The 24,392-nt window shown below is 40.9% G+C and overlaps 1 protein-coding gene across 2 annotated transcripts in view; it reads right to left on the minus strand.

The window, feature by feature from the left end:
* Positions 1 to 281: 281 nt before the first annotated feature.
* Positions 282 to 24,392, minus strand: part of trim9 (tripartite motif containing 9) — a 94,875-nt gene continuing 70,764 nt past the window's right edge. The window contains exons 7-11 of one of the 2 annotated variants that reach the window (XM_061743786.1): positions 19,115 to 19,253; positions 11,634 to 11,672; positions 5,817 to 6,120; positions 3,120 to 3,282; positions 282 to 375 (exon numbers count right to left, since the gene is read on the minus strand). In XM_061743786.1, coding sequence (XP_061599770.1) covers positions 298 to 375; positions 3,120 to 3,282; positions 5,817 to 6,120; positions 11,634 to 11,672; positions 19,115 to 19,253 — 723 coding nt within the window. In that variant the 3' untranslated portion in view covers positions 282 to 297. The remainder of the gene's footprint in view (positions 376 to 3,119; positions 3,283 to 5,816; positions 6,121 to 11,633; positions 11,673 to 19,114; positions 19,254 to 24,392) is intronic. The other variant, XM_061743787.1, reaches the window with a different exon arrangement.

Genomic DNA, 24,392 nt, shown 5'->3' on the forward strand with positions numbered 1-24,392 from the left:
CCCGAATCATCATGTCCCCCGCCAGGATAATCAGATTGTGTCTCTGACCCCCAGTGTGACGACTGACGTCTTAAACTAAACTACCTGCATCACATCAAAACACAACGTCTGCCGGGACGGCGTCCTGCAGGGCCGACGTGCCCAGAGGCTCGGCATGGAGAAGGCATTGCTCAGGGCTGGACGGGGGGCGTCTCTCGGGGGGGGGCGTACAGAGATGAGGCTGGATCAGAATTACTGGCTAGCAGGATGGTGGAGGGAAGCCCGGTGCAGAGGGAAGCCCCGGGCAGCGGTGAGTCCTCAGCAGGACGAGCCGGTGGGGTCGGCCTCCCCAGGAGTGTAAAAGTCCGGGATGGGGAGACCGGTGTGCAGCGTGACCTGCACAAACACACAAACATACACAACTTCATTCCTACAGTCGCTGGTGTAATGATGCTTTTTCTTCCCTAGAAGGCCTGGGGCCTCATTTATAAAAGAGTGTGTAGGATTCATACTAAAAGTGTATGTGCGCTCAAAAGCCGAAAATGGTGTGCACACAAAAAAATCCTGATTTATAAAACCGTGTGCACGCACACTTGCACGCACATCTGCACGCAATGTTCGCTTTATAAATCACAGTCCAGCTGGAAGGTTGCACACGTGAATTCGCCTCATACCCCGCCCTCTACACGCCCACTTTATACCATAAATGGTCAATGCAAACTACATGATGACTGTATTTGCATATAAATGAGCCTGCTGAGCATGCGCAGCGCCACCTGCAGTCTGTTTCTGCTGTGCGTCAGGATGAATGAGACGTGTCGAGCCACCGTGCCACTAAATTTCACGGAGACTGAGATGGAGATGTTGTGGATGAGGTGGAGGCAGGAAAACCACATTATTTGGTGGTCCCAGTAGTGGCATCACTAACAAAAAGAAAACGAGTGAGCACGTCGTTGCTGCGCTAAACACCGTGAGTGCCATGGACAGATCTGTGGCTGAAATAAAAAAGAAGGGGTGTGATTTGAAGGTGGAGGCCCACAGGTACGGAGCCCCTAAAGGGACACAGATTTTTTTAATATAGCCTAATGAGTTTTACGTGCGCGCGTGAAACCTTTATGCGCACATAAAGGTTTATGTTAACTTAACATAAAAATAACTATGAAAGGGTGTCTAATATTGGGATAAGTTTTTATATTCATAAAAAAGCATTACTTTGCTCTTTAGATACATTTTCTAGATTTTCATCAGGTTTGTATAAGAGGATGCATGCTATTTTGCTATGTCCCAAGCACTGCTCATTCAATTTCAATGTGGGTAAAATATAGTCAAATCATAAAATATAAAAAAAAAAATGTCAATTATTTTTTTGTTAAGTAAGACATTATTCATCTTAAGTGTATTGATCATTTGGTAATAAAAATCATATTTATATTTAAAGGAGCATGAGGCTCCTTTTAAGAAATGAGACTCTCTAGCGCCACCCTTCACCACGACGGCCGTTGGGGGTACTGCAGCCAACAGTGAAGCCGGCACGGGAGAACGGGGAGAACGTGCATGCAGCGTCATGTGACGTCACATCCGCAGCCCAGCGCGGGAAATTCGGGACCGAATTGCAGCACATTTTGCAGCACACAGCCTGTTCAAGGCAAAGGAGAGATACACTAGAGGGCTCATTCTTTTGGGTTTGGAACGCTTCATCTGACATTATTACTAGAAAACTTAAAATGTATACGGATTTTTTTCATAAATCTTGCCACAATCCGGCCTCAAGCACCTTTAATAAAAAGGTTTTGTGTGCGTTCCTTAAATGATTGTCCACCCTGTCATATTGGAGAAAAGGCCATCCACTCTAGTGACATTATGACAACAGTTTTTTTTCTCTCTTCAGTGGCGGGACATTCAAGGCTGGGGTGAGTGAGCAGCTGACTTTCCTACTTGTTTGCTTACTTGCACAACCCAAGCTTAGCTTGTCCACCCTGTCAGCATGAAATATGCTGGAAGTGATTAGAATACAATATTTTCAAAATATGTAAGTTTAACTATATCAAATTCTCTTCAAAAACCAGCCTAGCTAGTTAGCTAGTGACAGTTTGTTGTAAGCTTTTATTCTAAGTGAAGCTCAAAATGTCCACCCTGTCGGCCCCTCAGATCCGACAGGGTGGACATGCACATGACAGGGTGGACATATAATTAATCTCGTTGATAATCATGTATAATTTTGTGATAATTAACCACACAGAGAGAGAGAGAGAGAGAGAGAGAGAGAGAGAGAGAGAGAGAGAGAGAGAGAGAGAGAGAGAGGGGGACAGACAGACACACACATACTAGTCTATATTATTGCTTATCCCATGTTGGATCACATTATATTTTAGTGTAGCATCATTATGAATTAATAAAGCCTTAATAAACATGAAATAACTGTTTTCTTCTTCCCTGTCTCTGACGCATGTTATTCAGCATCCTTGATCGTACACAGTGCATTATTAATTAGTTATGTTTTATCAATGTGTAATGATGCTACTCTTAATATACAATATGACCTCTTATTACATTACATTAGAATTTATAGAAACATCTGCAGTAGAAAATATTTTGTAATTTATAAAAATATATAACTTCTCGATGAAAAAAAAATAAGCTTTTTCTTCCCCTCCTGCAGGTGGAGCTGTTGATCCATTTCACAAGCAGCAGCTCAGCACTGCAAAAACTCAAAATCTTAACAAGAATATTTGTCTTATTTCTAGTTAAAATGTCTCATTACACTTAAAACAAGAAAAAAAAAACAAAGATTTTCACCTGTTTCAAGTAGATTTTCAGTAAGTAGAAAAATCTGCCAGTGGAACAAGATTTTTTTGCTTGTAATGAGAAGATAAATCTTGTCCCACTGGCAGTTTTTTTACTTATTTCAAGTGAAAATTTACTTGAAACAGGTGAAAATTGTCAAATAACAAGTTATTTTTCTGGTAATGACTCTTGTTTTAAGTGTAATGAGATTTTTTGACTAAAAATGAGACATTTTAACTGTAAATAAGACAAATATTCCTGGTAAGATTTTGAGTTTTTGCAGTGCAGTTCAGCTGTAAGCTGCAAAAGCACTCAAATCCATTCTCTACTCTAGAACTCAGAGAGCGGTCTTGTACCTGGACGTTCCGGTTGAGGCTGATGGCCGGGTAGTACGCCCCCTCCAGGCCCTCGAAGGCGACCGGACCCTGCTGCTCGTCATTGATGAGGAACAGCACGATCCGGCGGGAGAAGTCCAGCAGAATCCCGATGGTGGAGCCTTTGGTGATGCCGCCGTCCGTCCTGCACAGAGGTCACACTCGTTACTTTTCTTTTATCCCTTTTATCCGCGTACGCGTCAATCTCATGACATCACTGGGTGATTCTTTGGGGAAAATGTTTGTTTTTGCATGTTTTGTCACATTTACACAGACTCAAACACACACATTATATTTATATGAGTTCATGGGCTTGTTCTAGTTCTGCCTGCGGAGCCTGGTTAAAAAAGAAAAGTACAAAGGCTTGACATTTTGTGTTCAATTAATTTTCTTATTCTGTTATTATTGTATTTATTTTATTATTTATTAAAGTGCTTGAATTTACTTTAAGATTATTTTATTTTTTATCAATTTTAATTTATTTTATTATTTTATTGATTTAATTTGCCTGAAGATGATTATTTTGTACTTTTGTCTGTTTGAATGGTTGTGTTAAAAAAATAAATCAGACGTTACTCAACAGTTACTCAGTACTTGAGTAGTTTTTTCACCAAGTACTTTTTTACTTTTACTCAAGTCAGGATGATTACTTTTTACTTCTACTTGAGTCATATTATTCTCAAGAAACAGTACTTTTACTTGAGTACAATTTTTGGCTACTCATACATAAATACTTTAATTATATTCAAAGAAGGGTTGAGTTTCCTCACATGGAAAGACCGACTACAGGAAAATGGATCTCAGAACTTTCTTACAACTTGCGACTTGAAAACATTACGTATGATAAAGGGTAAACAGTCATTATTTGACCAGGGCTGGGGATCGATTCAAATGTCAAAAATCAATTCGATTCCGATTCTTAAGATTCAGAATCGATTATCAGGATTTGATTCGATTCAATTTTGATTTGGGTTAGTGGTATTGATACTGTTTTTTCAGCTGTTGCATGAATTATATGACTGTAGTTCTGCAACATATTAATACTAGTATTATATTGAGATTCAACAGCAAGTATTGCAGCTAATGATGCTGTAAGGACCAATCAGCTCCCAGAATGCTGATAGAACTGAAACAGAAACATCGTGGGGCAGAATTACCAAACAGATCCAGGGAGGAAACAGAGACGGATGAAATCGGTTTAAATTTTTAACACATTCCGTTTCAATTTTTCCATTTTCTGTGTTTTTTCGGTTTTTGAAAATTTGGTTTTTAGCATTTTATGCAAATTTAAGCCCAAGAAAGTATATAAAGCCATGATAACTGAAAACTTTAATGTTTTCATACTTTTAAACAGATTTAAAGGCAAAAACATGGTAGTTATTCTCGTGTCCAACAAAACATTCCTTTTTTGGACATAAACAAAAAAATACCAAAAGTTATTTGTATGAAATAAATAACTAAGAAATAAATAACTCAAATATGCCTTTCAATATCCATTTTAAGTGCAAAAAAAGAAAGAAATTGCAACAGCTCAACAGCGCGTGTGTGAATTAAATGATGTGATTACTGGGATTAAAGTTCACCAGGTGAAAATGTAGTAATGAAAAAAAAAAATCGATCTTTAGACATATGAATCGACTTTTAGTAATTAATATGAGAATCAATTTAGAATCGGAAAATCGATTTTTTTCAACACAGGCCTATATTGGGGGCTTGTCATTTAACTTTTTAAAAGGTCTAATTTGGATGATCGTATGGATGAATCTGGGGAAACGTATTAATGTGGCTCAAATTGGGCAAATCTCAAAGCCATTCAATCTGAAATTTAAGGCAAAATTTAACTACCTCAAAATAATATGATCAACTATAAATATTGCTGACAATCTGTTGTGTTGAGAGTAGGGATGGGCGGTATAGACTAAAAAATGTATCACGATAATTTCTGGCATTTATCCCGATAACGATAAAAATGATGATTAAAAAAATACCAATTCAACTCCACCTTTGTAACTATAAATCTATCACCACATTCAGTCTTTGGAGCCAAAACACTGCTCTAAAAGATACTAAATACTAAACTACACCAATTAAATTGAATTGATAAAAACCAATTAAATGAGTTACACCTGTACTGCAAAACTGGAATGACTCAGATCAGCCATGTTTGTTACACAAACTTCCTTCCTTCCTTCCTTCCTTCCTTCCTTCCTTCCTTCCTTCCTTCCTTCCTTCCTTCCTTCCTTCCTTCCTTCCTTCCTTCCTTCCTTCCTTCCTTCCTTCCTTCCTTCCTTCCTTCCTTCCTTCCTTCCTTCCTTCCTTCCTTCCTTCCTTCCTTCCTTAAATCCGGCTTTACACAAAAACGTCATCAACGGGAATTTATCGTTTTTACCGCGATATGACAAATTCTTACCGTGGGGAATTTTTTGTACGGTTTATCATGAACGGTAAAATATCGCCCATTCCTAGTTGAGAGGTGTCCCTGGTTTTGATCTTGATCTTTAGACATACGAATCGATTTTTAGGAATTAATATGAGAATCGATTTAGAATTGGAAAATTGATTTTTTTCAACACAGGCCTACGTAGCATCCCGACTCTATTTAACGTACGAGCTGGAAAACCAGCGGAGAAGATGGCGATGCGAGCGAACACAGCAACAACGGTCCGTTGTCATGGCTACCTGTTGGTGTGGGAGTTGTTGTGCATGAACCAGGAGCGGTTGTTGTCCACGTACATGGCCCAGGCCTTGTCGTCCTTGCCCAGCATCACGTCCTTCAGGACGTCGCCCCGGGCGACGCCGAAGGCCGGGTCGGGGTGGTTGTCGTAGCGATCCACCGTGATCTCCCAGTAGTGCACGCCGCGGGAGAAGGAGGCGTTGCCCATCACCACGCGGTCGTCGTAGCTGTTGCACGTCACCGTCAGGTTGTCGTTGGAGAGCAGGATGTCGGGGTGAGCCGACGCCGAGTCGAAGGTGAACCAGGCGACTGGAAAGTACGCAGGATTAATGACTCAGCAGTAAAAACACGACTAGAACATGCAATGATCACGACTCGGCAGAAATGGCATGAACCTGGTCTTTGACGGTTAAAAGATGGAAAACTACACTGTAAAAAACAAGAATCACTACGACTGTAATGATCACAAGGTTATGGGTCGTAACCTTCCTGTACTGCATTTACACACATCTTGCATGTCAATAAGCTTAATTACTTATTATTTCTATCTTATGAAACAGTCAGACAGTCTGCAAATCTCAGCAAGCGCCGCCTTAAAAGAGCAGACGGGGTTTTTAATTTATGATTCTCACAATTTAAATAGTAATTTTTGTGAAAGTTCACTTCATCTTCTCAAAAATTCTCTCCGACACCAATTACTTTGTGTGTGTTTCTGTTTTGGTTTTATACTCAGAGTAAAGCTGTAGTAGCTATTAAAGCAGTCTAAAAATATACAATTAAGAATCAAATCTCAAAAATGAAACTGTTTGAGGACGAAAACTTAAAGAGTTCAGATTCACTTAAATGTGTTTGATTTCTTGAAACCAAGTCCTTTAAATGTGCCGTCACAGATTTACACTGAATTCGGAATTCATTATTCCGAATTAAACTATTTTCCTTTGAGTTTATATGGAAATAGTAATTCTGAATTGAGGTTTACATGGAAAACACGTTTGATCGGCTTTATCCAATTCCTCTACAGGTCTGGGGGTTGGGAAGGTTCTGATTGGATAGGGGGCGGACCGGAAGTTAAACTACCGGAAGAAAAACAAACTTATATATATACAACTTTGAAAAGCTCACAATTTTTATGTTTCCTGCCATCTGTTCTTTTAATTATTTCTATTTATTAAATAAATGGTCTCTGCTCTTGACCAGCGTTTACTGCGTGCTGCATCTTGAAACTTTGTTTGGAAAACCAGCCCAGCGTGGAATATAAGCGTCATGGAGACAGACGGGCGAGGGAACGAGCAGAAAGAAAGACCGGAATTAATTTAGTAATTTAGTCATTTGTAATTTAGTTACATAGTGCTGCTTTAAGTTCGGCACACTTTTGAGTAAATATCAGTAGTATGCATTAATTCGGACATACTACTCAGAGCGCACACGTCACTTCCTGCCGTTGGGAGGAAGTGTCGTGTCACAGCAGCAGTAGCAGCTGTTACCATGGTAACAACAGCAGTAGCAGCTCCGCTCCGCTATTTCCCGTTTATCCTGGCCGAAACAAGATGACATTATATAATATTATTATATACGAATATAATAATATTAATATTATATAATAATATTACTATACTTATTATTATACTTATGGCATATAAGTATCACTTAGCAACCAAACACCGCTGCATTGCATTGTGGGAAGTTTCTGCTTAGCTAGTGTCCATCAATCCACACTAATACATTTCTCCAGAATGAGTATGGATAGAGCATACTAATGAGTACGTACTAATGTTTCGGACGCACTAAAAAATCTCACATACCCATTTTGCTACTCATTAGGGTGGCAGGATTAAATTTCGGACGCAGCCAGTGTAAACATGATCGCGGAATTATTCTATTCAGATTTAAAATCGGAATAAACCAGCCACTTACTTTGGAATTAAGTTTAATTCGGAATGGACATTTTCATTTGGAATTAGGTGTTTACATGGGAATTTTTAATCGTTTTAAATCGGATTTCATTTTAATTCTGAATTAAAGAGGAATTAAACTTCCCATGTAAATGCACTCACTGTGAGTATATAATTGTCTTGTCAGTCCTTTCTTTTCCTCTTGGGCCGCCTGGGATTTAGTCTGTTTGTCGTTCTACCAAGAGTATTTTCTTGTTTTTGTTTCCAGCATGAGCAGCGGTGAATGAAGTACTTGTGTTTGTACTCCCGTCGCTTTAATCTCCCGCGTTTGGGTCCTCGCCCCTCGATATGCGACTCTTTGTCAAAAGATTTGTGGCCACTTCATCCAGCATGTTTTATTAATGACATAAATCCATGGCAGGGTTTGGTTCTGAGCTCTGGAGATACTTTATTGCATCATAAAGCCTCGGCAAAACAACTGCTGATGCCACTTTTACTACAGATGGCAACGTCTTCAGAGGCTTTTTAGCTCAAACGGGATCTTTTCCTAAACCTAACCAAGCAGTTTGTTGTATATAAGTAACTGTGTGTTACTTCCTAACTAATGCAGCTATAATATATATACGGAAAAGTATTAGGGCCATGGAGGAGAAAAAATATTTGAGAGGGGAAGATTTTTTTTATTGTGCACTTTGAGAAAAAAGTCGAAATGTCGAGAAAAAAGTCAAAATGTCGAGATTAATGTTGAAATACAATTTCAAGAAAAAGGTTGAAATGTCGAGATTAATGTTGAAATACAATTTTGTGAATAAAGTCGAAATTTTGTGAATAAAGTCGAAATTTCGAGAATAAAGTTGAAATAAAATTTCACTTTTTTCACAAAATTTTGACTATTTCCTCGAAATTTCGACTTTTTTCTCGACATTTCGACTTTTTTCTCGACATTTCGACTTTTTTCCCGAAGTGCATAATGAAAAAAAAAATCTTCATCCTCTTAAATATTATTTTTATTTTTCTCCTGCCTGGCCCTAATATTCTTCCGTATATATGTATCATCCCTGTAAACCTTAAAAAACTAAATGAATCCACGTCCAACGTGTGGGTTTGGTTGAAGATACAGGGCGAACCCTGGCAGTCGGTTGACAAAGTACCTTTTCATATGATTTATGTGAACCTTTCCATTATTTTCCAAACTACACCAAATGCTAAATTTGCAAAACTGTCAAGACTGTGGTGTTTAAAAATATGATAAACTATCTCTATCCTCTACACAGAGAAAGGTGGAGTTAAACAAGAGGGGTAGGGGAAGGGAGGGGGGTGCGGTTTTATTTACGGGCTCCACCAGAAAAAGCTTGTTTACGGCTTTTACATCTCCACGTGCAGCGGTTTCATTACATGCTTTTTTATTTCCCAAAGGAAATAAAGCGGTTAGACAGTTATTACGTTTAATAGAGGGAATGCATTGACGTCACTTTCCCACTGGACCAGGACCCACTGAGTGGCAAAAATGGCTGGAACTAGTGGAGAAGACGGGATAACAAACGATTACCGGTATCTGCTTAAATTAAAGACAGTTGGACTTGACAGTGACCCGTACAGTTACCAAGAACCAGTGGTCCATGGACATTAATATTTGGTACAGTTACCAAGAACCAGTGGTCCATGGACATTAATATTTGGTACAGTTACCAAGAACCAGTGGTCCATGGACATTAATATTTGGTACAGTTACCAAGAACCAGTGGTCCATGGACATTAATATTTGGTACAGTTACCAAGAACCAGTGGTCCATGGACATTAATATTTGGTCACGAATCCAGTTTCCTGATATTTATATGTACTAAGGGCCAATCCCAATGTTCCCCCTAATTTCTACCACTAACCCTAAAAATGAGTAGGGTCCTTGTAATGTTCCCTAGGGATTGGGACACCACTTGCTACGTCACTGCGTGGTTTACGTTCGGGTACGTAAGCGACTGCGTAGTTACGTTTGCACAAACGTCACACCATATCAGGAAGCTGAGAGCTAGAAGCTGTTTTAATTTCCGCTGTAGCGCTGTTAATATGACACTTTATTAAGTTTTAATATTTTTTCAGGTGTAAAAGTAACCGTTAAGATCCCCAACCTGGGCTCAGTTTATCCAAATAACGCCTGTTAAGAAATTTGCTCCGATGTTTCCGATGGGTTACTCCTTTTAAAACCCGAATATTGGGTCATGTAAGGCCGCGTTCAGACTGCAGGCAAATATCCGATTTTTAGCCCATCCAGATTGAAACTGGATGACTCTTTTGAAGTCTGAACAGTCCCAAACCGCATGAGATCCGATTTTTGCAAAACCAGATGGAAACATCCTCCGGGAGGTAGTTTCATATCCGATCGTTATCTCATTTGGGCAGATGCGTGTCAGTCTGAACATCCAAACACTCAGATCGGATATGACTGTCCCAGACGCTCCAAACCACCCGCCCATTTCCAGTTGTGGAGCTACTCATCCTTTCACAGAGAGCATGTACAATCTCTGATGTCACGTCAAAAACTATTATTTGTAGTTTGAGTGTTGCAAATTCACATTACAAATCATGTTTTAATAGCAGAAAAAAAGACCGCATTTCCACGTACGGTGCGGGTCGCCGCGTACCCTACGCCGTAGGTCTGCGTCGGTGTAACGCGGAACCATAAATCAGCCTTCAGTCGCGCTGAGAGCCTGAACCTGCAGCCCGTCAGCCCCTCTCCTCCTAGGAGGACAGGTTATGGAGCGGGGCTGCCAGTTATTCATTGCTGGTTCGTTTTGTTAACTCTGAGCTTTGTTGGTTGGTTTGTTAGTTTGCTGATGGTTTTGTTCTGAACACTTTTCTCTGTGACGTCGGGTCCCTCCACCGAGACACACCGGTATGCGTTCATTGTTGTGTCTAAAAATGATGCGCAGTGCCGACCCAATCAGGAACGGTACAGATATTTGGGGATTTTTTTATATATAAAAAAAATACATGATTTCACACAATACACGCTCTGGGTGACGCCTCTGCTCCGACGTCGTTGCTACGGCAACCCGTCAGATCAGTCAATGATGTGGCCCAGTCTGAACAGAGCCAGATCTGGACACTTGCTAAAAACAGTGTGGACAGTCAGCCCTGAAAATCGGATATGAGAAGGAATGAGATATATATCAGATTTGCCTGCAGTCTGAACGCGGCCTAAACGCCAAACAGAATATCCCCATCCAACGCAACAGGAATTTGTTTTCTGCACATGCTCTGTTCACAAGGAATCCTGGTCTTTTGAGTCCAGGAAGTTCTTATAAACACGGAGAAACAAGACCAGGAGGAGACTAATCACTTCATAAATGTAATGAAGGATATGAACATTTCTGCATTTGTAGACGGTAGAAAGTACCGGGATAGCGAGACTTACAAGAAGGTGAGAGAAAAGTTGCGCGAAGCAGCATTTCATTTTGAATTTGGATACAGGAAGAAGAAGCAGAAATGACGGGAATTGCGTCATCACGTTCTCCGTGCGTCGCTGGTTTGATCCAGATATCCCAAATGATTAATTACCATGGATACGGAATATTCCAAATGTTTCAGTAACTGGAATATTAGCAATAACCCGAATTTTGACTGCATGTAAACGTAGTCATATTTGGGTTTTTAAAAACCTGAATATGAGCAAATTCGGTTTATTCAAAGGGGTTATTGGTGTTTACATGGCCGTGCAATTTCGGGTTATTGCCAATATTCGGGTTTTAAAAGGGTAATTGATGCATGGAAACGCAGTCAGTGACGTCATGTTCATTCCCTCTACAGGTGGAACCCGCGGAGCAGCAAGCCCCGCCCCCGACCCCGTCGCCATGACGACCTCACAGATGAAACAGGCAGTGGCCCACGGGGGGATACGTGTGGAAACAGTCAGCAAGGAAAGCCGTCCATACCTGTGCCTAGAGACTGAATATCGCATGGAGGGAGTCCAGCTGAAACGTGAAATGAGAGGGGGAAGAGGCAGAGCGGATAAAAGAGGTTTAATGAAGGGGGGGGGGCGAAGCGGTGAAGCGGAGGAGTAAAGGGGTCAGGGTGAAGGGAGGTGGAGAGGGCAAAAAGCAGATTTGATCAGGGGAGCTGGTTGAAACGACCCCCACCTAGGAAAGAAGAGCACCTAGAAAACAAGCTTTGGAAAGAACAAAAGACGGACACACATTTGAGTTCTGAGGAAGTAAAAACTGATAAAATAGAAAGCTGGTCCGGGTGAAAGCTGCAAATAAAATGTGATTTAGTTCACCAAACCCCCCCCGGCAGCTGCTGAGTGCTGGGTCTGGCAGGTACTGATGGGGGGGCCGTTTGGGCCTTTCAGGGCCTTTCAGGGCCTTTCAGGGCCGCTGATGGATGACCAGATTCCCCGTACACTCGGAGCAGCATTTAACTAATGGGAACGCCGGAGCATGAGTGGATTACAGGGAACCAGCTGCTGATGCTGATGCTGATGCTGATGCTGATGCTGATGCTGCTGGCCGACTAAAACCACATATTCATGCCGGATTCTCAAGTTACCCCTTGTGATACTTTAACATTCAGTACGTTTACATGCAGCAAAGAGATCGGATTTCTGATCGTATCAGATAAACATCCAGAAGACCCAATCACTTACATGCTGTTCAGAGAATCAGATAAATGTCCAGACCATGGCTGACTCCGTGACGCTATGTGGCGCTGTAACCATGGTAACCATTTCAACAAAGAGCCACTTCCGGTTGACGGTTGTTTTGTTTGGCGCCAATGTACGTTATTTCTATCTGCTCCGGTGTCCTGATGAAGCTTCTGCCATCTCTTTCGTGATCTCCATGTTGGTGTTTAAACAACTATTTAACACGGCCGTCTCCTTTCACTTCCGGGTGAAGGAAGGGAGGAAACGCCCCAGACGAAATTCTCCAGCTGCTCAGACTGCAATATCTAATGTCTCCGTATACATGGCGTTAACATTCCGACTGTGAACGAGTTATCTAGGTGTTGCTATCTGATTATTAAATGTCCGAAATAGGTCCGAAGTAGATCGGATTGAGGTGTTTACATGCAGTTTAAAAGTCTGAACGATGTCTTTTACGATCAGAAATCCGATTGAACTGCTGCATGTAAACGTACTGATTGTTGACTTCACACGGAGCACCATTTAAAGTGTGATAAAAGTTGGGTCTGAATTAGGGATGCCCCGATACCGATACTGGTATTGGGGCCGATACTGCTCTCATATACTCGCAAAAATTCTCCGATACCACGCACCGATACCACTTCATTGTTGTTGTAGTTACTGATTAGCGACGCTAGGGGGAGATGTTGAGCTGCAGTCAGTGTGGTGATGAGAAGAGAGTACGCGACCTGCAGTTCTCACTGTGGCTGCGAGTGGCGCTGGTCCAGGTCTGATACCAGCTGATTCAATGGCCTAACGTACCATCTCCGATGGCGCTGGCGGCATTTCCTTTGCTGAGATCACAACCAAAGCAATGTTATAATCTCCTACATCATCCAATGTTGTCATGTTAACTTGTTTGTTGTTCTAATCTGCTACTGCTACTACCGCTGCTACTAAATATTGAATCACTTTTGCAACTGTTGCTCTGCTTACTGCCCCCTATTGGTCACCGCCGGTACAACGCGCTCTCCTCGGGTACTACGCGAGCGACGTTGCAGTTGGTGGTGCACACGAACGCAAGCTCAAACTTAGTAAGGTGTCATGAGGAGGAAATGAGAATACGTCGTTTAATACCAGCAACTTGATAAAACATCTCAAGACGCATCATAAAGCTGAGTATACGGAGTTTGCTAATAAAACAGCCAACTTTAGCTCAGGTTCTGCAAAAGCGACAGACAATGGCAAGAGACAACCCACGGGCCGTTAAAATACCGGAGGCTCTAAGCCGTTATCTAGCGCTGGATGAGCAGCCACTGTCAGCTGGAGAAGACAAAGGATTTCACCTCGATGCACTCGAGCCGCGATATGATGTTTCATTGATATGTTATATGTTTGATATTTTCTTAAATGTGAAGACAGTGCCAGTGTGGAGACTTTATTTACACAGAAAGATTATTTTTTGTTTAAAATAGTTATTATACTCATTAGGGCCCGAGCACCAGCAGGGCTTGTGCGAAGCCTTATTGAAATTGCAACAATTATTATTATTATTTTATCCGAAAACACTTGCGTTTTTGAGCTGCATAACTTACTCGAAAAGTTGTGAAACTTGGCACGCACGTCCCATGTGGCGCGTGGCCTAATGGCTCAACAGCGCCCCCTAAAAAACTTTGTGCCTCAAGCCCCACAATACGGTTTGACGTACATGCACGAAAATCAGTACACACCTGTATCATGTCGCAACTTAAAGAAAAGTCTCTTGGCGCCATGGCTGAAACCGAACAGGAAGTCGGCCATTTTGAATTAATCGTGTAATTTTGGCGCAATTTATGCCATTTTCACGTCATACTTTAACGAACTCCTCCTAGCAGGATCCTCCGTTCGACATAAAACTCACTCAGGAGACACAAAAGACATTAATGATAAAAAGTTATCAAAATCGTGAGTTTTTGGGAAATGGCGTGGCCGTGGCGCCGTGTCAAACGTCAACGTTAAACAGGAAGTGATACTAGTAGCTGATTGGTCGATATGTGATAGTTCCTGTTTTCTGCCATAACTTTTGAATGGTTTGACATAGAGACTGGTGGGTGGTGTCATCGGACTCGGTTTTGAGTCCTTGACCTTCATTGGTGGAAATTGCACGTGCGAGGGCCCGTTCATCGCTGCTTGCAGCTTTAATTTTATTTATATTTATTGAATTTATCTGTTGCAAATAAAACCTGTCTTCTAGTTCTTCTAGTTCATTGCATTTTTCAATGCATTTTTAGCCTAGTAATTTTTGTGGTAGAAGTATCGTACCGGTACTCCGTATCGGCAAGTACACAAATTAAAATACTCATACTCATACTGTGAAAGAAATGGTATGGGGGCATCCCTGGTCCCTGGTCCCTGATCTTTTCCCCAAAATAAATCAACCTGGTTTTAGCCTGGCAGCAGCTCCTTATCAGCCTATTAATATTAATATTTGTTTACCATATATAAACATGTCACTTTAAGAGATATAGAAAGAGCCAAAACTCTGGTCCGTACGTCAACTGAGAAATGATTAAAGATGTGTATTAATAATAAACCTTCTAATGAAACTGTTTGACACCGTCGCAGGTCGACTTGAAGGACGCGTATTTGGTAGCCATGGCAACGGGTCCATGTCTCGTACAAGTGCCTCCTGGATGCTGTTTCTGAACAGTTTAGGGTCTTTTTCTTGGATTCCTGCTATGTTGGTTCTGACCGACCTCAGTGGATTTATTTGGAGTAACTTGCGTTGGTGTTTTGAGAGTTTCATAAACTCCTATTGTAGCCAAACGCTACGTCAGTATGATTATTTTGCTTTCTAAGGATGGAGATATTAACTGTGCATTGTGAAGAAACGAATATACTGACCTTTCTAGTGAAGGAAAGCAGAGTATCTAAAGCCAATGCTGTCAGTCAGGCTCAGAATGGCTGATGTAGGTTTATTCTGTACCTACACTGCAAAAACTCAAAATCTTAACAAGAATATTAGTCTTATTTCTAGTTAAAATGTATAATTTTTAGTCAAAAAAAATCTCATTACACTTAAAACAAGACTCATCACTGGAAAAAACAACAATTTTCACCTGTTTCAAGTAGATTTTCACTTAAAATAAGTAGAAAAATCTTCCAGTGGAACAAGATTTTTTTGCTTGTAATGAAAAGATAAATCTTGTCCCACTGGCAGATTTTTCTACTTATTTCAAGTGAAAATTTACTTGAAACAGGTGAAAATTGTCTAATAACAAGTTATTTATCTGGTGATGACTCTTGTTTTAAGTGTGATGAGATTTTTTGACTAAAAGTTGGACATTTTAACTAGAAATAAGACAAATATTCCTGGTAAGGATTTGAGTTTTTGCAGTGTGCTGAACCTTCCTGTCTCCGATAACTGAAGATCTGGACTCAGTTCATTTATTTGAACGAACTTGTGTTGGTGTTTTGAGATTTTGAACAACGCATATTGTAGCCAATGCTATTTTCTTGGTATTTAGCTGGATTACTTTGCTTTCAAAGGATGGAGATTTAAACTGTGCGGTGTGAAAATACAGAATTCAGTAAAAAAAAAACCTAATATTCTGACCTCTCTGGTGAAGGAAAGCAGAGTATCTAAAGCCATTGCTGTCAGTCAGGCTCAGAATTTATTTATTTATTTAAAGGTTTAGTTATCAGGGACAATGCACATTAACAATACATTTAAACAAATGTAAAATATGCCAGAATTAGCCAAAAAGGCTATTTTGCATCTGCTGTCCCTGGACTGGTGTAAAATAGTCAACCTAAAAGAAAAATTATTAAGATATAATCAATAAAACATTTCCAAATAAGAAGGCTACATCAGAATAAAGATTAAAAGGTAAGAGACTAAGATAAAATACATACACACACAGGTTAACATAAGCTCAACAACAGACAATTGCTACAAACAAAAACAGAAACAACGTGAAGCAGCAACAGTAACATCAACATTAATAACACGAGACACAGTAACACACTAACAGACCAAAAACAAACTAGACAAAAGCACTAAACACAGAATAAAAAGCCATGCACAAAAAGCAACAGTGTAACTAGACAAACTTATAGGCAACATGACAGGCAGGGCAGCAAGACAGGAAAATTAAGCACTAAAATGTAATGTTGACAACCTTCGCCTTGGCCACTAATTAACCACTTGTTTAGATAAAATTTAAAAGATGCATATTTGATTGGTTTCTAATCTCAGTTGGTAGTAAGTTCCACTCACGAGTAGGGATGCAAATTATCGATTATTTCATTAATTGATAGTTGATAACCTTATCGATCGATCATCGATTAGTTGATAGCGGCGTTTTTCCCCCATCTGAGATACAAACATAATTTTTTTTGCTTATATAAAATACAAAGGACATTTTAATGTATTCCTTAATCAAATATTTATTTGATACAAAAGTAACAAAAAGACATTTTTGTACCACAAGGAATATAATATAAAGTGCACTTCAAGGCTATTAGTAGTAGCAGCAGCCATAATAGTGTCATTTGTGTCAAGCAAATTTTAAGTTCTAGTTACGTTTTAAGTTAGAGTTTGTACCGGGTGAAGGTTGATTTATGGTTCTGCGTTACAACAACGCAGAGCCGCCGCCTTAGGCTACGGCGGCGGCTCTGCGCCGATTTAAGGCGGACCCATAATTCAGGCTTTAGGGGAGCATATCGGAGAACAACCAGAAGAATATAGAGTGGATTAAAAATAAAAGTTAAGCACAGAGCTACATGTGTCTCCCGTCTGGGCCATTGCAGACTCATTGCCTGAGCATGATGTTACTAAAACCAAACATATCCGCCGTCTCTTTCTAACTTTATGTGCGCGGCGCAGCGAGTTGTGTCGCATTAAATGTGGTCCAGGCGTAATACCAGCTGGTGAAATTAAACGGAAAAAAAAAAAAATAGATTAATTGTAATCGTTCATTTTAATCGGGTAATTTCATAACGGCAATTAATCGAAAATCGATTAATTTTTAACATCCCTACTCACGAGCAGCCCTGATTGAAAATGCAGACTGGCTAAAAGCACTTTTCCTAAACTGGACCACACAATCTCCTCTAGCTGCTCCTTTATAAACTGGTTCAGTACAGGAGGAGCAAGTCCATCAATGATTTTATACATTAGACATAAGTGTGAGTATTTGATGAGATTTTCCAGATGGAACAACTTATATTTCAATAAAATATGGCAGTGATGATAGTCATTGGATTTCTTGTCCAGTACCTTAATGTTTTTTTATATAAAGATAGTAGTGGTTTAAGTGCAGTGTTACTAGCAGTACGTTATATGGGAGAAGATCATTGAGTGCATGTACATTAGTGCAGCTTTGGTTGACATGCAACTGCGAACATGTCTAAAGTTTGCCAGATTGAATTTGATGCTCTTAGAAACCTTTTTGACATGTTCTTTAAATGTAAGATTACTATCAATGACCACCCCGAGGTATTTAAAATCTGAGAATACGCATAGTCGCTCCCCATCTACAACCACATCGGGCTCTGGAGAGTGAGTTTTAGTTTTACTAAAAAACATACACACTGTTTTAGTAACATTCAGTTGAAGGCAGTTTTGCTTTAACCATTTTGTGACGCATGGCATTGAGTTGGTTAAGCGATCAGCGACTTGGGCTGCGCTGCTACCATGCATAAAAATTACCAGGGGTGGGCAAAAATATCGATATGGCAATATATCGCGATACTTTTCCAGCCGATTCAATATCGATATTCAAAATCTGAATATCGATTTTTTTTCTTTTTTTTTTCTTTTCTTTCCCCCCCGATCTTTTTCCCATTCTATCACCCAGTGCTCCTACCTAAGTGACAGTCCTGGGCATTGCCACTCTCTACCAACCCTGGGAGGGCCCTGCACTGAGCTCAGGTTTTATTTCACGTTTTATTTCATTTTATAATTTATTTTTTAAATAACGCAATTGCCTGTCCTTAAAAAATGAAAAATAATGGACAGAGGTTTATTTATTTATGGATTTATATCTATACTGACTGATCACTGTGCCTGTCCTTGGTTTTAGTTCCCATCTTTCTTGTGTTTATTATCATTTGCCACATAATTAAAGCAACCTCATACTAAATTTAATGTTAATTTCATATGATGTAAATAATATGAAAAACATATACAAATATGTTGTAACTTTAGCTTGTATAGTTATAATAAAACATTGTTTTGACTCAGTTTGTCCCATGAATTGTCACTATAATCTGATGAACGTGCAACTCAGATTTTAAGATCCATCACTATCATCTGATGTACATATATACAACTTGGATTTTAAGATGTATAATGCATTTTTAAATTTTTCGGTGAACTATGTAGAATATAATAATCGGGATATCGCATAATCGGGATATCGCAATGTGTATCGTATCGTGGCTCAAGTATCGTGATGCGTATCGTATCGTGAGGTCCTTCCCAATACCCACCCCTAAAAATGACAGTGTCATCTGCATACATTATGGTGTTTGAATTAGGGCACACAGTTGGCAAATCATCAGACCCAAAATGGAGAATGGTTTATTCTGGACCTAGATATTGAAGAGTTTGGGTGTGAAGAAGCACTGATGTCTGTTTTCTCGCCAGCACAGACTGGAGTTTTGGCTCTTTCTGGTTTCAAACTTAATCCCAAATAACTGACTGGATCACAGGAGTGAATGTATGAATTCTGCTGGACGGGTTTTTGTGTAGTGCTCTAGAATCATATCTGCTGAGGAAGAGGAGGAGGAGGAGGAGGAGGAGCTACGTACTCTCGGAGGTCTGCATGATGAGCGTCTTGCTGTACTGGCCGACCCCGCTGGCGTTGAAGGCCTTCACCCTGGACTTGTAGGTGCTGTGGAAGTGCAGCCCGTCCACCGTGCAGATGGTCTCCGGCCCCACGTACACTTCCTGTGAGGACACACACCGACTTCCTGTTAGAGAAGCATCATGAATCTGAGCAGACCTCCCTCTCTGCTCCGTTTCTGCACCGTTATCTCACTGGGAGGTGATGGTGGAGGTTTGAGAGTGTGAGTGTGAACGAGAGCGTGGGCCGGCGCGCCCACGTACCAGTATAAATAGACCCGGGGATCACAACTCTCCAGGCTGGAGCCGGCGCTGCGTTGGAGAGGCTGATGACTCAGAGAGAGGTAGAAGAGGAGAAACGTCCTCTGGTGATGGTTTCACCAAGGCTTCAGCGGTAGTGTAATGTTTGGTTACAGGAGCCCTCACTGGTACGTTAAACGGGTACCAGTACCAGTACCAGTGCCAGTACCAGTACCTCGCGTGTAGGAATCCATTCTGGTCAAATACAGCTGCTTGTGAAGGTTGTATGTCGTAATGCAAGCTTTACTTTGGCATTGTTTTGGTTATTACCAGATATTCTGGTGAGCGACTGTTTGTCTTTGAGGTTTCTTTAAAGCAGACCCGCGGCTCTTTATCGCCGCCCTAGTGGCTCCTGGAGCTTTTTCAAAACAGTTTTTCCTTTTTTTCCTCCTTTTTTTCTCTTTTTTTCTTCCTTTTTCCTTTCCTTTTTAACCTCGACATTTCAACTTTTTTCTCGACATTTCGACTTTTTTCTCGACATTTCAACTTTTTTCTCGACATTTCGACTTTTTTCTCAACATTTCAACTTTTTTCTCGAAATTTCGACTTTTTTCTCGACATCTAAACTTTGTTCTCAAGATTGTACTTCAACATTAATCTTGACATTTCAACTTTTTTCTCGACATTTTGATTTTTTTCTCGAAGTGCATAATGAAAATAAATCTTCCCCCAGTTCTAACTAATATACAAACATGCAGCATGTGTTGTCTTCATTCTAAGGCTGATACAAGACTTTTCATTTTTTGCGGCTCCAGACATATTTGTTTTTTGTGTTTTTGGTCCAAAATGGCTCTTTCAACATTTTGGGTTTCCCACCGCTGCTTTAAAGGATCTCACGGTACCAGTGTCTCCTCAGGAACGACTCAGCAGTTCATTCAGGAATTATAATAGTTTTCAAGCAAAAATGCTAGTTCATATGAAAAATATTCCTGCTCTCAGAGAGCAGAAGGGAGAGTGTTTAAAACCCACACAAATGTTATTGTGGGAGTAATTTTAGCATCATAGCGGCTGCACAACGAGCTCCTTCGTGGCACATTTCTGCCGTAAATCACAGAGCGACAGTAAAAGGCTCGGAGCGTTAACACAATTTGGCCTGGACTGCCTACCAATCAGCGTCCGGCGGACGCAGTCGGAGAATCAGCTGGCAGGCGGGAACGTAAACCATCATCCGCTTGTGCAACAGCTGTAATTAAGAGGGATGGAGCGGCAGAAATGCCTGGGACCAGCTGGAGAGGAGTGACTTCAGGTCACTGCTGCTTTTACTGAATTAAAACACAAGGAGCTCCACGAGCAGCTGCAGCAGCAACTGGCCCGTCCTCGTCCTCGTCCGCGGTGACCGAACCTAACGGTTTATTAACATAGCTGCACTTTAATATCAGTTTATTAACATAACTGCACTTTAATATCAGTTTATTAACATAGCTGCACTTTAATATCAGTTTATTAACATAGCTGCACTTTAATATCAGTTTATTAACATAGCTGCACTTTAGTATCAGTTTATTAACATAGCTGCACTTTAATATCAGTTTATTAACATAGCTGCACTTTAATATCAGTTTATTAACATAACTGCACTTTATTATAGAGTTTATTAACATAGCTGCACTTTAATATCAGTTTATTAACATAGCTGCACTTTAATATCAGTTTATTAACATAGCTGCACTTTAACCCTTGTGCTGTCTTTGGGTCAAGGGAGGGTGAAGGGAAGAAGGAAGTAAGGAAGAAAGGAGAAAAAAAGGAAAGAAGGAAGGAAGTAGGAAAGGGAGGAAGGAAGGAAAGAAGGAAAGGAGAAAAGAAGGAAGGAAGGAAGGAAGGAAGGAAGGAAGGAAGGAAGGAAGGAAGGAAGGAAGGAAGGAAGGAAGGGAGGGAGAAAAGAAGGATGGAAGGAAGGAAGAAAGGAAAGAAGGAAGGAAGGAAGGAAGGAAGGAAGGAAGGAATGAAGGAAGGAAGGAAGGAAGGAAGGAAGGAAGGAAGGAAGGAAGGAAGGAAGGAAGGAAGGAAGGGAGAAAAGGAGGAAGGGAGGAAGGAAGGAAAATAGGACGGAAGGAAGGAAGGAAGGGAGAAAAGGAGTAAGGAAGGAAGGAAGGAAGGAAGGAAGGAAAGAAGGAAGGGAGAAAATGAGGAAGGAAGGAAGGAAGGGTGAGAAGAAGGAAGGAAGGGAGAAAAGGAGTAAGCAAGGGAGGAAGAAAAGAAGGATGGAAGGAAGGAAGGGAGGGAGGAAGGAAGGGAGAAAAGGAGGAGGAAAGGAAGGAAGGAAGGAAGGGAGGAAGGAAGGAAGGGAGAAAAGGAGGATGGAAGGAAGGAAGGAAGGAAGGAAGGGAGAAAAGGAGGAGGGAAGGAAGGAAGGAAGGGAGAAAAGGAGGAAGGAAGGAAGGAAGAAAGAAAGAAGGGAGGAAGGAAGGAAGGAAGGAAAGAAGGAAGGGAGAAAAGAAGGATGGAAGGAAGGAAGGAAGGAAGGAAGGAAGGGAGAAAAGGAGGAAGGAAGGAAGGAAGGAAAGAAGGGAGGGAGGAAGGAAGGGAGAAAAGGAGGAGGGAAGGAAGAAAGGGAGAAAAGGAGGAGGAAAGGAATGAAGGAAGGGAGGAAGGAAGGAAGGAAGGGAGAAAAGGAGGAAGGAAGGAAGGAAGGAAGGAAGGAAGGAAGAAAGAAGGGAGGAAGGAAGGAAGGAAGGAAGGAAGGAAGGAAGGAAGGAAGGAAGGAAGGAAGGAAGGAAGGAAGGAAGGAAGGAAGGAAGGAAGGAAGGAAGGAAGGCAGTACAAGGGTTAAAACACGAGCAGCTGCAGCAGCAACTGGCTCGTCCTCGTCCGCGGCGACTGAACCTTTCAGTTTATTAAAATTGCTGTACTTTAATCACGGCTGTGTGGTGATTCTGCTGAACGACGGGGTTGGGACCAACATTCGTGGGATGTTTAGGGTCTCTGCGTCTCGCCGCTTTTGCTCCGGCAGTTGTTCACACGAGCACGATGGGAATGTTGGTTTTGAAGTTATAATTGGAAAGCAACAGCTTGAGAGACACAACGGACGGGAAACCGCGGATCAGTCGGGTTTGCGGCGGCTCAGTCGCAGCCCGTCTTTGTTTAAACTTCCGTCTCCAAGTATAAGTCTCAAACTGGACCCAAGTTTACACAGATGGAACCTGACAAAGATGCTGTCGCTCACTGATTCTTTCCCACTTGCTCTTTATTTGTCCTTCTTGGCTTGCCGTAGCCAGTACTGGAGTTGAGGGGGGATGAGGGAAATAAAAACGGTTCAAATCATCCCCCCTGTAAAACTGCCATCCCCCATTCCCTTACAGTATGTCATTTCATCAATGAATGTGGTTTTACTGCTATTTCAACATTTAGAGTCATCACCAGAAAAATAACTTGTTTGACAATTTTCACCTGTTTCAAGTAAATTTCACTTGAAATAAGTAGAAAAATCTGCCAGTGGAACAAGATTTATCTTCTCATTACAAGCAAAAAAATCTTGTTCCACTGGCAGATTTTCTACTTATTTCAAGTGAAAATCTACTTGAAACAGGTGAAAATTATTGTTTTTTTCCAGTGATGAGTCTTGTTTTAAGTGTAATGAGATTTGTTTTACTAAAATGAGACGTTTTAACTAGAAATAAGACAAATATTCTTGTTAAGATTGTGAGTTTTTGCAGTGATCCATGTTACTTATCCTGTGAAGGACAGAGTCATATTGATAAGTTCAGAAAAGTGTTTTTTATTGTTGTGTTTTGATGTATTTGATGTAAGCCCAGTGGATATTTAAAGCTTACAGAAGGCTGCATTTAACTGCTGCTATGTCATTCCTGCAGTATTTCTGCAGGTGTTTTGGTCACTGCTATTATTTGTAATATATTATATTATTTGTAATCAGCACAAATTATCTGTTCCCATATGATAAAATCCACCATCCCCCCTGATTTTTTTTTACAACTAGAGTACTGGCCCTAGCCTAGACACAGGCTTCAGGTGAGATAAGCAAGCGTAAAAATGTCAGAATATATGGACCAGCGGCGCCAGGATACGTTAAAGGGCCCGATCAACCCGGTACCGATCACCTCGGAGACGCCTGATAACCTCAACACCCCCGGCATCTACAGATGTATTCAAACACCTTCATTTACACTGAGCATCTACGTTAAGAATCCGTTCAAACACTTGGAGTCAGAGCCGTCTGGGAGATTTGCGAGGCACTGTGCGAAATGGCCGGGGGGGGGCCCTTGCGCGCTCGCTACGCTCACGCGTGCAAAATTTTGGGGTTTTTCGGGTTGGATCGGGTGTCTAAATGCGCAATTTTAACTCTCCAATTAGCAAAATACTGGATACCTTCCCCTGCCTCATCATCATCTCTTGCCTCGACGTGGGGCCCCATGGCTGCTTGAGACCCGGTCGGATCGGTGATTTTTGTAACAAATTTATCAAACGTGCCTTTCAGAGAGGCATTAAACTCTTCCATTTTCTTTAGTTTTTTTCTTTTTTCATCCCCTGATGGAAATTTCCTGAATCTGTCTCGTTCTCTCGACATTGTGTGACAGTTTGTTCCAACTCCACCGTCTGGATCAGAGCAGCTTGTGTCTGCGCTTGGTCTGATCAGTTGTATTGAACAACAGACACGCGCATCATTGCACATATATTTATTGATATGCACAGACTAGTACACATTTAGGTCTGTAATGGAACGTGACTCTTGATATTTATAAGGGAAAGAAGGAAAAAAAAAAAAACAAAAAAAAACGGCCCATAGCGAGAGGCCCCGTGCGGTTTGCACACCCCTAGCGGCGGCCCTGCTTGGAGCAACATCTTAAAGGGGACCTATTATGGCATTTAATGTCTATTTTAAACAGGCCTTGAATGTCTTAAAAACAAGCTTTTGATTGCTTTTGCTAAATAAATTAGAAATTCAGCCTCTAAACCATGTCTTTATCTTTACCGTTTCTAACCTCATTA

The sequence above is a fragment of the Cololabis saira genome, chromosome 16, assembly GCF_033807715.1.
Source record: "Cololabis saira isolate AMF1-May2022 chromosome 16, fColSai1.1, whole genome shotgun sequence".
Lineage (NCBI taxonomy): Eukaryota > Metazoa > Chordata > Actinopteri > Beloniformes > Belonidae > Cololabis > Cololabis saira.